Genomic DNA, 12,643 nt, shown 5'->3' on the forward strand with positions numbered 1-12,643 from the left:
CTGCCCTCAGGTCCCCTAAGCAGCCACCTTCTACCAGTCCTCTCTCCCCTCCACTCCCTTCCCCTCCCCGGCACAGCGACCCCGCGGGCTCCGGCAGGGACCAGTTCGTGGGCCCGGGAGCAGACCGCGCCGGAGCTGACGGGGCCCTGGCTCCAGGGCTGCGGGGCGGGGGGCGCCGACCGGCCCGGGCGGCGGCGCGGAGCTGTCCAGCACCGAGGCGGGGCGCGCGCCCCCGGCCCGCCCCGCCGCCTCCCCCCGCGCCCGGCCAGCGCCACTGCGGCTCGGCGGGCGCGTCACGTGGCTGGCGCGGCGCGGCCTCCGGGCTCCGGGCTGGCGCGGGGACCCACAGACCCACGGACGCACCAGCGACGGCACCCGGCCGCGCGGGGCCGGGGGCGCCGGGGCCGGGCGGGCTACGCACCGAGGGGCATGGGCGCGCCGGGGGCCCCCGGGCACAGGCCGGCGGCGGCGGCGGCGGCGGGGGCGGCGGCGGCGAGGCGCCCGGGGCGCGGGGGCAGCGGCGGGCGGGGGTCCTCCCTGGCGGCCGCCGCTGAGCCCCCGCGGGGCCCGTGACGCCGCGGCCGATGTGGCCCCGCGCGCGCTGCGGGCCTGCACCGCCGCCTCACAAAGACGCCGCGGGAGCCACCGCCCGCACCCGGCGGGCAGCCGCCGCGGGAGCCCGAGCCGGAGCCCGAGCCGGAGCCGGAGCCGGAGCCGCTGCCGCAGCCTGGGGGACAGGAGGCGGCGCCCGCGGGCCGCCGGCCCCGGCATGGAGAAGCGGGCGGCCGCGGGGTTGGAGGGGGCGCCGGGCGCCCGGGCGCAGCTCGCCGTCGTCTGCCTGGGTGAGTGGGCCGTGCAGGCCGGGCGGGTCCGGGCCCCCATCTCGCCGCTCCGCGCCGCGCCCCGGGCGACCCTGGCCCGCCCCGCTCCCCCGGGCTCCAGCCGGAGCTTTCCGGAGCGGGCCCGGACGGCCCCCAGCGCCCCCCCCCGGCCCCCCCCTCCCCGCCTGCTGCGCTCTCGGGCCTGGGAGGCGACTCTGGCAGCCGAGCCCCGGCTCCCGCCCGGCTCGCGACAGCGCGTGGAGCCCGGGGCAGCGGGGCGCGGGGCGGCCGGGTGGTGCGGGCGGGCAGGCAGTGGCTTTCCGCCGGGCCTGGCGGGGTTGGGGCCTCCGGAGCTGCGGACAAAGGCGAGGCGGGCGGGTCTGCGGCCGGCTGTGCCCTGAAGAAGGAAGTGTTTCCTGCCGGGACCTGGGGTGGGGGCGGGTGCCAGCGGGAGCCGCGGTCGGGATGCCGGGCGGGAGGCAGCGGCGAGAGTGACTCCTGTCTTGCCTTTGTGTCTAAGACCCAGCGGGGCAGGCCTGTTCAGCCCAGCGTGGTGTGTTTGGGGAGGGCCCTGGGACCTGTCCGGGCCTGGCACCTGGGTGGGAGGGACTCCCGCCCTATCCAGGAGTTTTTCTGTCCACCGCTCCACGGCCCTGTGTTGGGTGGGGGAGAGGGGAAGAAAGGAGTTAAATCCTCAATCCACATGGCTCCTTTATTTACCATGATGAAGGAGGGAGGCCATGATCCGAGCTTGGGGTCATTAGGGGACACCCTACTGTGACACTAGTGAAGATGCTGTAAGCCCCATAAGTTTGCTTGAAGCTACGGAAATGACACAGTGAAAAAGAAACCTGTCTATTTTAAGCTTTGCCCTCTTCTTGGAGGCCAGAATCAGGGAGCTCTGAGTCTTGTGGAAGGCCCCTTGGTTCAGGTGTGGTAAAGTCTAGTAAGGGCTGGGAACCCCCCGCAGAAGTGCCCACTGCCCAGTCTGTTAGTGGTCATGTGCTCTGGACTCTGAGCTGTTGGGCGCTGGGCTTCCCAGGTGAGCAGGGCAGGAGGACAGGCCCTTCGGCTTACCCAAGGCCCTCTCTGCCCAGATGTGGCCCAGTCTCTGGCTAGCAGAGCCTGGGGTTTTCAGAGGGGGCATCTGCCCCTGCATCCTCACCAGGTGGGGGCTGACCTGGCAGAGATGCTCCCTGCCTCCCTTGGCATCTTTGATGTTGGGGAAAGGAGGCACCCTGAACCCTGGGAAGTTGAGTTTGCCCATATCCTCCTCCTGGTCCTGTAAACCCCTGAAGAAAAGCAGTAGATGAAAGCAAAGGACAAACCCCATGGAGGTAGATACTTGAGGGGATGGGTGGCAGGAGAGTTCTTTGCCCCTCTTCTCAAGGTCAGCATGGCATAGTGAGGTGGACCTTGAATCCTGCTAACTGTGCATCCCTATAAAATGGGGTAATCGGAACTGCTTCCTCCCTCCCTGGCTTGCCGGTAGCCCAGGTGGCTGGCAAAGCCCCTCAGAGGGATTCCTCCAAGTGGTTGGGGGCCCCTTGAAGGCAGAGCCCTTATCCAGGCTGAACCAGGGTGGCCCCCACACGAGCTTCCGAGCTGGAGAAGGGAGACAGAAACACATCCCTTCCCATGTGAGTTAGAATCCACAGGCATGGGGAGCAACAGAAGTGGTCTGTTGCAACCAGGCTTGTGCGCTGGCTCTCTTTGGGAGAAGCTGGGGGGTCCTGAGACCCTCGAGGGGTCTCCCCTCTGCTCATCCCAGCAGGACCAGGTGGGAGTGGAAGTCTCTGGCAGCACGCTGGGCCTGGCCCTGTGAGATGAAAGAAGCGGCCCGGAGTTTGGCTGTGTTGTCCTGCACCCATCTAGGGCTGCTGTTGGCCCAGGGCAGGTGTTGGCCCCAAGAGCCACTGCCTCCCGCTGACTCCTCCTTGTGTCTCCCACAGTAAACATTGTTCTCACCGGGCGGCTCAGCAGTGCAGTTCCTGCTTTAGGTGAGTAAGATGCTTCTCCTTTCTCCCTTCTTCCCTGCCCTTCTGGTCCTAGTGACCTTTGAGGACAGGCCTTCAGGGCCCGTCCACGTCTGTGGTCAGCTGGCCTCATCCAACTTTAGCCCTTGTGAATTTTTCCTGCATCACCAAGGAGTTGTTTGTCCTTGGGCAAGCTTACACCTCCCTGAGTCTCAGTTTTCTCTTCTGTAAAATGGGCGCAGTAACAGGACCTACCTCAAAGCCTGGTTATTAGGGTCAAATGAGCAAATGAGACAAGGTGCTCAGCGTGGCCATGACACATGGTGGCTTTTAATGCCACTAGCAGACTGTCATGAGTCCAGCATAATTGACAGGTTGTGCTTCCTGTAGGCTGTGGGGTTCCCCGAGGCCATGAGGCACGGTGAGATGCCTGCCTGTTTTAAAGTTATACCTGGGATTCAGCTTATGAAGGTATGACCGAGTGATGACACAGAGAGGCCAATGCCATTGACAGGAGAATTTGTTAGTCATGTGTCTTGAGATGAAGGGACAGGCCACACCCCACAGGGCCACAGGGGGAATGCCAGGTTTGGTTAGGCAGATTCAGGAGTGGGAGGAAGGCCCAGGCTCGGCCTTTGTTGGAGTTTCCATGGGAAAGGCTAGGCAGGGCCGGGGAAACAGCTCAGGCTTGGCTAGTTTCAAGAATTCTGGCTGGCTTGAGGCTACAGGGGTGGTCTCTAGTTGCCTGGTACCTGGCCCTGGGATGATCTAGGGCAGGGGAAACACTGGCTTGGTATGCGAATTAGAAAAGAAGGTGGCTCAGCCTGGGTTCAGCTGGTCTGTCTAAGCAAGACCAGTCCCAGGCAAGCTGGTGCGACGGAGAGAGATTCCCACGTTGGCTGATGTTTTGGCCCTGAGATTAGTGGTGGCCTATGGGATCTAAGAAACACGGCTAAACTCCACCCCTTTCCCCTGCCTGTCACAGTGGGTCCAACCATCCACAGGCCATCTTTGTGTTCGGGCCCCATGCCAGGGACCTCGAAGGCTGTCAGGAGCGGGAGGGGCGACCGAGGCCATCAAGGGCATTTGCTCTTTGCTGAGGGGACTGCCACGGGGAAGCCCCAGGCCTCATGGCCCTTGGGGCCACCGGGAGACATCGGAGAAGGGCCTTAGGGAGCTGGGGACAATGTGCGGTCTCTGGTGTGGGGGGCCTGTGACACTTGCTGTGCTGCCTTGTGGGTTGGAGGCACCTGGGGTTTCTAATTCTGCTCAGGACCTTGTAGCCGAAAGCCACTGAGGCTGGCTCAGGGAGAGGGATCTCTGTGGGCCACGGTCACTGGGATGGGGAGGCCCAGGGCCCACCGAAGCTGCTTTCTCAGGCCCATCTCTCAGATGCGGCTCCTCGGGCTCCCTCCTGATTTCCCCTGCAGGTGGACTCCTGTTCCCTGCAGTCTGGCCTCCTCTGCTGATGCAACTGGCCCGGGGCCCTGACTTACTCACCTGTGGTGTCCTGGCCCACGCAGTGAACTGCCCAGTCTCCCCATCCCAATTTCCCGGAGGACACTGACTGTCCCCGCTGGGGTCAGGGGTCTGTGGCCATGGTAGAGAGTGGGAGGGAGGGGACCCGGGGAGGGGGGTCAGGTCTTACAGATGTGAGACCCAGGCGAGCCCTCCTGCTGGTGTGGGGGGTGGCCATGTGGCCTCAGCATGTCGGCCACATGCTTGTGCCCTGGGTTTAGAAAATGATGTTCCAGGGACAAGTTTCGCTTATAGAGTCAGGGAGAGAAAGACAGCCATGCAGGTCTGCACGTTTGGTAGGTCTTAGCCGGCATCTGCGTTGTTCTTTGGGGGCCGCCATTCACATCATGGTGCCTATGCGTGGCGTCCCCGAGGCCTGAGCTGCGTGCACGGCCCGTGTGGCCACAGGCAGTGGCCGGGGGCCCTAGCTCTCCTGGAGTCTAGCTCTATCATTCTAGCATTGCTCAGAGGAGCGGACACCAGCTTCAGGCTGCCTGAGGTGACAGCTCAGACCGGGGCCTGGCTGGACTGCCTGGGGAGACCTCACAGGTGTCTGCCTCCCAGCCCCCGGTCCTGCCCCAGGTTGGCACACACAGACTGGGTCCGCTGACCCGCCTCCCGCACCCCGGACTCGGGGCTCGGCCGCGTGGCTGCTGGGGACGCCAACGCTGTGAGCCTGGACAGAGTCTCCAGGCTGCTTTCCACTCACCAGGTAGCCTCCCCCGCGCGCTGGGTTCGGGGGCCCCCAGCTCCCTGTCGTGTAGTGACAGCATGCGGGTTGTCTAGAGTATTGATTGCCTCTGGAAACTGGATCTGCAAACTGTGCTCCACCAGGCCTTGCTCATGCTTCCTCAGGACTATGTCGTGACTCTTTAGACCAGGAAAGAAGGGAGTTTGCTGGTGCTCGGTCATCCCTTGCCCCCTTAAGCAGGCCACCTTGGCCCAAGGGCTAAGTAGTCTTCCGCCGGCATGAACAGAGGTCACCTGCAGTTAAAGCCCCCAAACACCCCCAAACGCTATCCTGCAAACACAATCCTCCCGTCACCCTCCACTGCCCACTCATCATCACACACCCCGTCAGATCCTCACCTCCACGGGGCGCCTCCCATGCCCCCCATCACGTGAATGTCTTCCTAGAGATTGCCACTTTCCTCGAATTTCCCAGCCACCCTCCGAGACAAGCAGCACCCACGGACTCCATTTTACTGATGGGCAAGGTGAGGCCTAGGGCAGAACGGCGTGCCCGGCAGTGTGAGCCCTGGGAGTGGACTCGTGAGGCCTTTCCCCAACCTGTGCCTTGATCCTGGGGTGGGAGCGAGGCTGCCATCACAGAGACACCTGGGACTGGTTGTCCGAGCTGGTGATCGCCTCCAGGCTCAAGGCCAAGCGAGTGTCCAGTCAGGAGGCCCTGACCCGAGCTCCCAGCGCCCCCGCACGGACTCTGCCCTCTCTCCTGCTCCACGTGCACTCTGTGTGGGCCAGGCTGATGGCTGCAGAAAATGTGATCTCTTGCTGCCCCCTATGTGGGAATTTCTGGGGCAGTCCTGGGGGCTCTTTGGGGGGACATGTTGTCAGGGCCTTTGCTGAGAGGCAGAGCTGGGTGGCAGCTGCTAGTCACTTGCTCCTGACTCGGCTGCTGGTCCGAGAGACCTGGAAAGTAGGGCCAGACCTAGGTCTAGAAGCATATTCTGGCTGGGGCAGGTGATGCCAGTAGGATTCACGGGTGAGGAACCTGGCCTTTCTGAGTGTTTTGTCCCTGAGGAAGGCTGGCCTCCTGGCCAGGGTAGGTGTGACCAAGCCCTGCTTTGCCCCCGGCCCTGTTCTATGGGGTGAGGGGACAGGGCAACAAAGGGTGCTTCCTGCCCTGGCTGACGGAGTCTCCTGACTTCGGGTTTACTGTGTGGATTTGACGTAGAGGGGGAAGATGCACCCCAGCCGTGCCAGGTTCTCCCTGCCTGTGAACCTCTTGCCCAGCACCGTCCAGGAGGAGAAGCCTCTTCTGGCTTTCATAACCTCACACCTCCCAGGTCCCCGGGGCAGCACCCAGGGTCTCTGTGAGGCTCACAAAGCCAGTGGCCTCATCTGTCAGAGGGAAGGGGCCCTGGTCCTTCCCCTCCTGCGTGCTCTTAGTGATCCTGTTTGATGGGTCAGAAATCTGCGGGTCGGGGAGGCTGGCCCTCCAGGCCACCGGGGAGTGCCAAGCAAGCCTGGTGCCTTGCTGACCAGGAGCTACCGGGGCTCTGATGGCAACCCGCGGGTGGCCAGCCTTGTTTCAGGGTCAAGTGTGGGTGTTTCTCTTCTAGTCCTTTGATGCTTTCGTGAGCTGTTGGCAGGGGTTTCCACTTCCCTGTTAGTCACAGTATTGGATCACCTGGACCTCCCTGGTCACGGTCCTGAGAGCATGGGAGGCAGCTGGAGTCTTGTTGAAGGCCAGCAGAGAGGCCCTGGCTTGCAGGGCAACAGTGGAAGGGGCCAGGCAGTACGAGAGTGGGGAGGTGGTGTCACTGGCCTCAGTTTCTCCATCTGTGTAATGGACCCTGCCTTTGCCACAGGCTTTTGTGAGGATCAGACGAGGTGGTGTGGTGAAGGGCTGCAGGGGCTGGAAGGGGTAGGTGTGGTCAAGTGCAGAGGCCTTGCCTGGTCCCGGGAAGGCCAGGACACACCAGTGCAGGCTCTGGAGTCTCCAGGCTGGGCCGGCTCAGCTGGAAGCAGAGGCACGAGTAATGAAGTGGGTAAAGCAAGGCCCGCAGGGCTGGGCTTCATGGCATTCCTCGATCGCACTGGCTGGGATGATAGCCTGCACTGGTCCCTGAGGCAGCAGATGGTCAACATTTCATAAATGCTTTGGTTCAAGGCCGGCAGTGAGAGGCTGATCCCATCAGGGGACTAAGGGTGACCCTGACTCTGTCACTTACTGCTCTGTGGCCATGGGCAGGTCCCTTGCCCTCTCTGAGCCTGTTTCCTTGTCTGGTTATGACATTTACCTCCGGTGGCTTCCCACTGATGCTCAGGATGAAACCCCAGTGCCACACAAGGTGTGATCAGACCCAGCCTGCGTTCTGGCCCCATCTGGACATCGGCCTCCCTGCAGGCCTGTTTTATGATCTTCACCGCCCTCCCCCCCAAGAGATCAGCATGTCTGCTCTCCCTGCAGCCTCCACGGAGTGGGGCTTTTGACTATCTTACTCAGCATGCCTAGTCCTTGTGCCTGCCACTTAGTAGGTACCCAGTAACTGTGCTGGGTGAGCAAAGCCCCTCCCCTCCCGGGGCCAAGGCCTGTATTTGTCCCAGGGAGGGCAGGCAGGGAACCGCAGTGGATTGCCCATGCAGGCCCAACAGGCCTAGGGGTGCAGAATTCTCCACTGAGCTGAGGCCAAGAGGCTGCACCTTAGAGGTGCCAAGGGGGCTGTTGGTGGGCTCATTACCAGCCCTGCGGGGAATGGGGGATAGGACCTACGCTCCGGTGCACAGGGTATGGCTGGGGGCCAAGGCTGCCCTGAGACCTTGTGGGTCCTTGCCCCCCCATAACCATGAAGTCTTGCATTTGGCCTTGCCCTGGCCATGACCACCCTTGTCTGGCCTTGATCCCACCCTGGGAAAGGCCCATGCTCAAGCCACGGCGGGGGGGGGGGGGGCTCGAGTGCACCCCCGCCTCACTTCCCACCTAGAGGGGAGGCCGGCCCTTCTCAGCCTCTTGTCCCGACAGCCGCCTGCAGTGGGAGGCTGGAGCAGCACACGGAGCGGCGCGGCGTCATCTACAGCCCGGCCTGGCCCCTCAACTACCCGCCGGGCACCAACTGCAGCTGGTACATTCAGGGTGACCGCGGGGACATGATCACCATCAGGTAAGGGGACCCAGGGCGTCAGAAGGGAACTCCGTGGGCCTGCACATGCTGAGTAAGTGTGTGTGTGTGTGAGAGCGTGTGCGCGTGTGTAATGGTGCCTGTGTGTGAGTGCATGTATGAGCAGGTGCAGAGGGTAGGTGTGTGTGTGAGCACATGCATGCACAGGAACACATGTATGAGCAGGTGCAGAGGGCAGGTGTGTGAGAGTCTGCATGTGCATGAGCACATGCATGGACAGGTGCAGAGGGCAGGGGTGTGTGTAAGTATGGGTGCATGTGAGTGGTGTGCACATGTGTGAGCATGTGAGTGTGCCCAGCTCCCTGGGTGTCTGTGGGCCCCTGTAGCAGGCCACCTCTCCTGCTGGACCTCTGCCATGTGAGCCTCTCTCATGGACCGCGGGGGCCGTGGATGCCCTCAGCCCGGCCAGGGAGAGGAGCCGGGGGCACTGGGCTTTGAGGTGGCGGAAGTGTTTTCTCTGCCCTGCAGGGGGCTTGAGGCCAGGCTGGCGTGGAGCCCAGAGCAGGGGTTCCCCAGGGGCCTCGGGGCCAGTCTGGGCAGGAGATGGAGCTAGGCAGGAGCCCAGGCGCTCCAGCTGCAGGGACGTGCCGAGGTGGCGAGATGTGGAACTGAGTCTGGAACCCTGGCCTGGGGTGGCCGTGGGGTATCGGGTCGGGGTGCCAAAGCCCAGAAGGCCCAGGTACTCCCTGGCTCCCTGGCTCCAAAGCAGAGGGGCATCCTGGTGTCTGTGCTTGCTTGCCACACAGCCTGGGCTGGGGGGCCAGCACCGGGGTTTCTCTCCAGGTGACAAGCTGTCACCCAGCCGCGGCTAGGCCAGCCCTGTGTGCATCTACTCCCTCATTGGAGAGGCCTGTGTGTGCTGGGTCTATCCCAGCAGACCCAGCGAGGGAGGGATCTGGACCCTTCAAGGGAGCGTGTCGGGGGAAGGAATTGCGCCTGATGGGGCTTCTGACGCCCCCTCCACTTTGGCTTCGGGGTGGGCACTGTGTGTGCCAACGGAGGGCAGAAAAGGACGAGGTGAGGCCTTCACAGAGCTGCAGTGGGGCTGCACACAGCTTCATGGAGCTGCCCTCAGGCCCCTGGGTGGCGGCAGGGGTCCCATCCAGAGGCCCGGAGTGGAGGAGTGCAGAGGCCTGTGGGGCTGGCCTCCCTTGCCCTGAGCTCAGGTCTGCGGGCTCCCTGCCTGCCCGCCCACCCCTGCGGTCCTCGTTCCCCTCGGCCCCCGCAGCTTCCGCAACTTTGACGTGGAGGAGTCCCACCAGTGCTCCCTGGACTGGCTCATGCTGGGCCCAGCGGCCCCGCCCCGCCAGGAGGCCTTCCGGCTCTGCGGCTCCGCCATCCCACCTGCCTTCATCTCGGCCCGGGACCACGTCTGGATCTTCTTCCACTCCGACGCCTCCAGCTCCGGCCAGGCCCAGGGCTTCCGTCTGTCGTACATCCGAGGTGGTGCTGGCAGCAGGGTGGGGCAGGGCACCAGGGGCGCGCGGGCTCCCGGGGCCCCGGCAGCACCCTCTCCTGGCCCCCCAGGGTCTCCCCCAGCAGCCCCGTCCGTCGGCGGGCCTGGGCCTCAGGGTGCCTTGAAGCCCCTCGAGCTCACTGAGCCCACCTCACAGACTTGGCTAGAGTGGGCGGCTCACCCCTCACCCTTGGCTCAAGTCAGGGACGAGCCCACCCGGACATCTGAGGCGTCTCCACCCCTCGGGTTGGGAGGCCGGGCTGCGACAGGGGAGCCACCCTGCCTGCTGCTGGCCCCGGTCACCTGCCGGAGGGAGGCTCTGGGCTCCCCTGACCGTGTGTCCCCCCCCCGCCCCCCGCTCTCCACCCCACAGGGAAGCTGGGCCAGGTGTCCTGCCAGGCCGACGAGTTCCGCTGTGACAATGGCAAGTGCCTGCCGGGCCCATGGCAGTGCAACACGGTGGACGAGTGCGGCGACGGCTCGGACGAGGGCAACTGCTCGGCGCCCGCCTCCGAGCCTCCGGGCAGCCTGTGCCCCGGGGGCACCTTCCCCTGCAGCGGGGCGCGCTCCACGCGCTGCCTGCCGGCCGAGCGGCGCTGCGACGGCACGCAGGACTGCGGGGACGGCTCGGACGAGGCCGGCTGCCCCGACCTGGCGTGCGGCCGGCGGCTGGGCAGCTTCTACGGCTCCTTCGCCTCCCCGGACCTGTTCGGCGCGGCGCGCGGGCCCTCGGACCTGCACTGCACGTGGCTGGTGGACACGCAGGACCCGCGGCGCGTGCTGCTGCAGCTGGAGCTGCGGCTGGGCTACGACGACTACGTGCAGGTGTACGAGGGCCTGGGCGAGCGCGGCGACCGCCTGCTGCAGACGCTGTCCTACCGCAGCAACCACCGGCCCGTGAGCCTCGAGGCCGCCCAGGGCCGCCTCACCGTGGCCTACCACGCCCGCGCCCGCAGCGCCGGCCACGGCTTCAACGCCACCTATCAGGTCAAGGGCTACTGCCTCCCGTGGGAACAGCCGTGCGGGAGCGGCGGCGAGGGCGCCGTGGGCGCCGCGGGCGAGCAGGGCTGCTTCTCCGAGCCCCAGCGCTGCGACGGCTGGTGGCACTGCACCAGTGGCCGCGACGAGCAGGGCTGCCCCGCCTGCCCGCCGGACCAGTACCCCTGCGAGGGCGGCAGCGGCCTGTGCTACACGCCCGCCGACCGCTGCAACAACCAGAAGAGCTGCCCGGACGGCGCTGACGAGAAGAACTGCTTCTCCTGCCAGCCCGGCACCTTCCACTGCGGCACCAACCTGTGCATTTTCGAGACGTGGCGCTGTGACGGCCAGGAGGACTGCCAGGACGGCAGTGACGAGCACGGCTGCCTGGCGGCCGTGCCCCGCAAGGTCATCACGGCGGCACTCATCGGCAGCCTGGTGTGCGGCCTGCTGCTCGTCATCGCGCTGGGCTGCGCCTTCAAGCTCTACTCGCTGCGCACGCAGGAGTACAGGTGGGGGGGCCGCGGGCGGCGGGGGGCGGGGGGCTCGGGCCGTCCACGTGTGCACCTCTCCCCGGCATCCCGGGAGCTTGGGCTGGAGGGCCGGGGAGGGGGGTGGCACCCGTGGGAGGCGGGCAGGGTGCGGACCCCGGCCAGCCCCGCCATGCTGCCCTCCTGCACCCCCCCCCGACCCCCCCCCCCCCGCTGCCTTCAGGGCCTTCGAGACCCAGATGACACGCCTGGAGGCTGAGTTTGTGCGGCGGGAGGCACCCCCATCCTATGGGCAGCTCATCGCCCAGGGCCTCATTCCGCCCGTGGAGGACTTCCCCGTCTACAGTGCATCCCAGGTGCGTGCCGGGGGTGGGTGGGGTGGGTAAGACCCCGGGGACCCAGGCTCCCACTTGGACCTCAGAGGACGGCCAGATGGGGAGACCAAGGGGCCAAGTCAGACAGTGCATGGCCCAAGGGTCGAGGGAGGCGGGGGCGGTGGTGAGGCCACGGCCAGGTTGGGGGGAACCAGTTGGTCTCTTGGAGTCGCGCTGACCTCTGCCCCCTCCGCCACCACCCCGCCCTCCAGGCCTCGGTGCTACAGAACCTTCGCACAGCCATGCGCCGACAGATGCGCCGGCACGCCTCCCGCCGAGGGCCTTCCCGCCGCCGCCTCGGCCGCCTCTGGAACCGGCTCTTTCACCGGCCGCGGGCGCCGCGGGGACAGATCCCACTGCTGACGGCCGCACGCACCTCACAGACGGTGCTAGGTGACGGGCTCCTCCAGCCTGCATCAGGGACCACCCCGGAGCCCCCCGCACCCCTCACGGACACAGGCAGCCCCGCGGCAGCTGGGGATGGGCCCCCCCCAGGCCATGCGCCAGAAGTGGGACCCGCTGTGCCGCCCCCCTCTGGCCTGCGGGACCTGGAGGGCAGGCTGGTGGACAAGGACAGAAAAGCCGGCAGGGACCCTCGGGTGGACAGCCCGGCCCCTGTGGACATGCCTCGGGAGCCCTGCTCGGCCCAGGACCCTCACCCCCCGGCTCCCACTGCCAGCAGCACCCTAGGCCCCCATCCAGCAGAGCCACTGGGTGTCTGCAGGAGTCCCCCACCGCCCTGCTCCCCAACGTTGGAGGCCAGTGACGATGAGGCCCTGCTGGTCTGCTGACCCGCCGGACATGCTGGTGACCGCCACAGCCCCGCTTTGTAACCAGGGAATACACAGTCATTTCTACCCTGCCTCCGCGTCCTTCTTTCTTAGAGAGAGGCTGCCCGGAAGCCCGGCTGCCAGCTTGCTGCCTCGGCACCCCTAGCCCTGGTGGGCATGGCGGGCGGGGGCTGTGGGGGCTGGAGCAAGGAGGCAGGTGGAGTCAGGAGCCCCGCGGCAGGCACCCTGGGGTCTCACTCTCCCTCCCCCTCCTCCGTTCTGGGAATCCATCTCCAGGGAGCAGGAGGGCTAGGGCAGGGCTCTCTGGAGAGTTGTCTGTGGCTTCTCACTTCATTCGCCCTCTGGGGCACCAGAGCTGTGCCGGACTGAACGGAA

General features: G+C 65.6%; 1 protein-coding gene across 1 annotated transcript; it reads left to right on the forward strand.

Annotated features, from left to right (window-relative positions):
• Positions 1-567: 567 nt before the first annotated feature.
• On the forward strand, positions 568-12,334 carry LRP3 (LDL receptor related protein 3). The gene is made up of 7 exons (XM_081806684.1): positions 568-842; positions 2,774-2,821; positions 8,022-8,160; positions 9,407-9,621; positions 10,008-11,124; positions 11,327-11,459; positions 11,690-12,334. The coding sequence occupies exons 1-7, from the start codon at positions 770-772 to the stop codon at positions 12,266-12,268; spliced, it is 2,304 nt and encodes a 767-aa protein (XP_081662810.1). The 5' UTR covers positions 568-769; the 3' UTR covers positions 12,269-12,334.
• Positions 12,335-12,643: the final 309 nt, after the last annotated feature.

Source organism: Leptonychotes weddellii, chromosome 16 (genome assembly GCF_054177405.1).
Source record: "Leptonychotes weddellii isolate Sample4059 chromosome 16, ASM5417740v2, whole genome shotgun sequence".
NCBI classification, from domain to species: Eukaryota; Metazoa; Chordata; class Mammalia; order Carnivora; family Phocidae; genus Leptonychotes; species Leptonychotes weddellii.

What these genes read in the sequence shown, in the direction of transcription:
- LRP3 (XM_081806684.1), top strand. Translation starts at nt 770, where the DNA reads ATGGAGAAGCGGGCGGCCGCGGGGTTGGAGGGGGCGCCGGGCGCCCGG. An exon ending in GGGGACATGATCACCATCAG is followed by an intron (nt 8,161 to 9,406) that starts GTAAGGGGACCC and finishes CGGCCCCCGCAG; the next exon opens with CTTCCGCAACTTTGACGTGG. An exon ending in CCGTCTACAGTGCATCCCAG is followed by an intron (nt 11,460 to 11,689) that starts GTGCGTGCCGGG and finishes CCCGCCCTCCAG; the next exon opens with GCCTCGGTGCTACAGAACCT.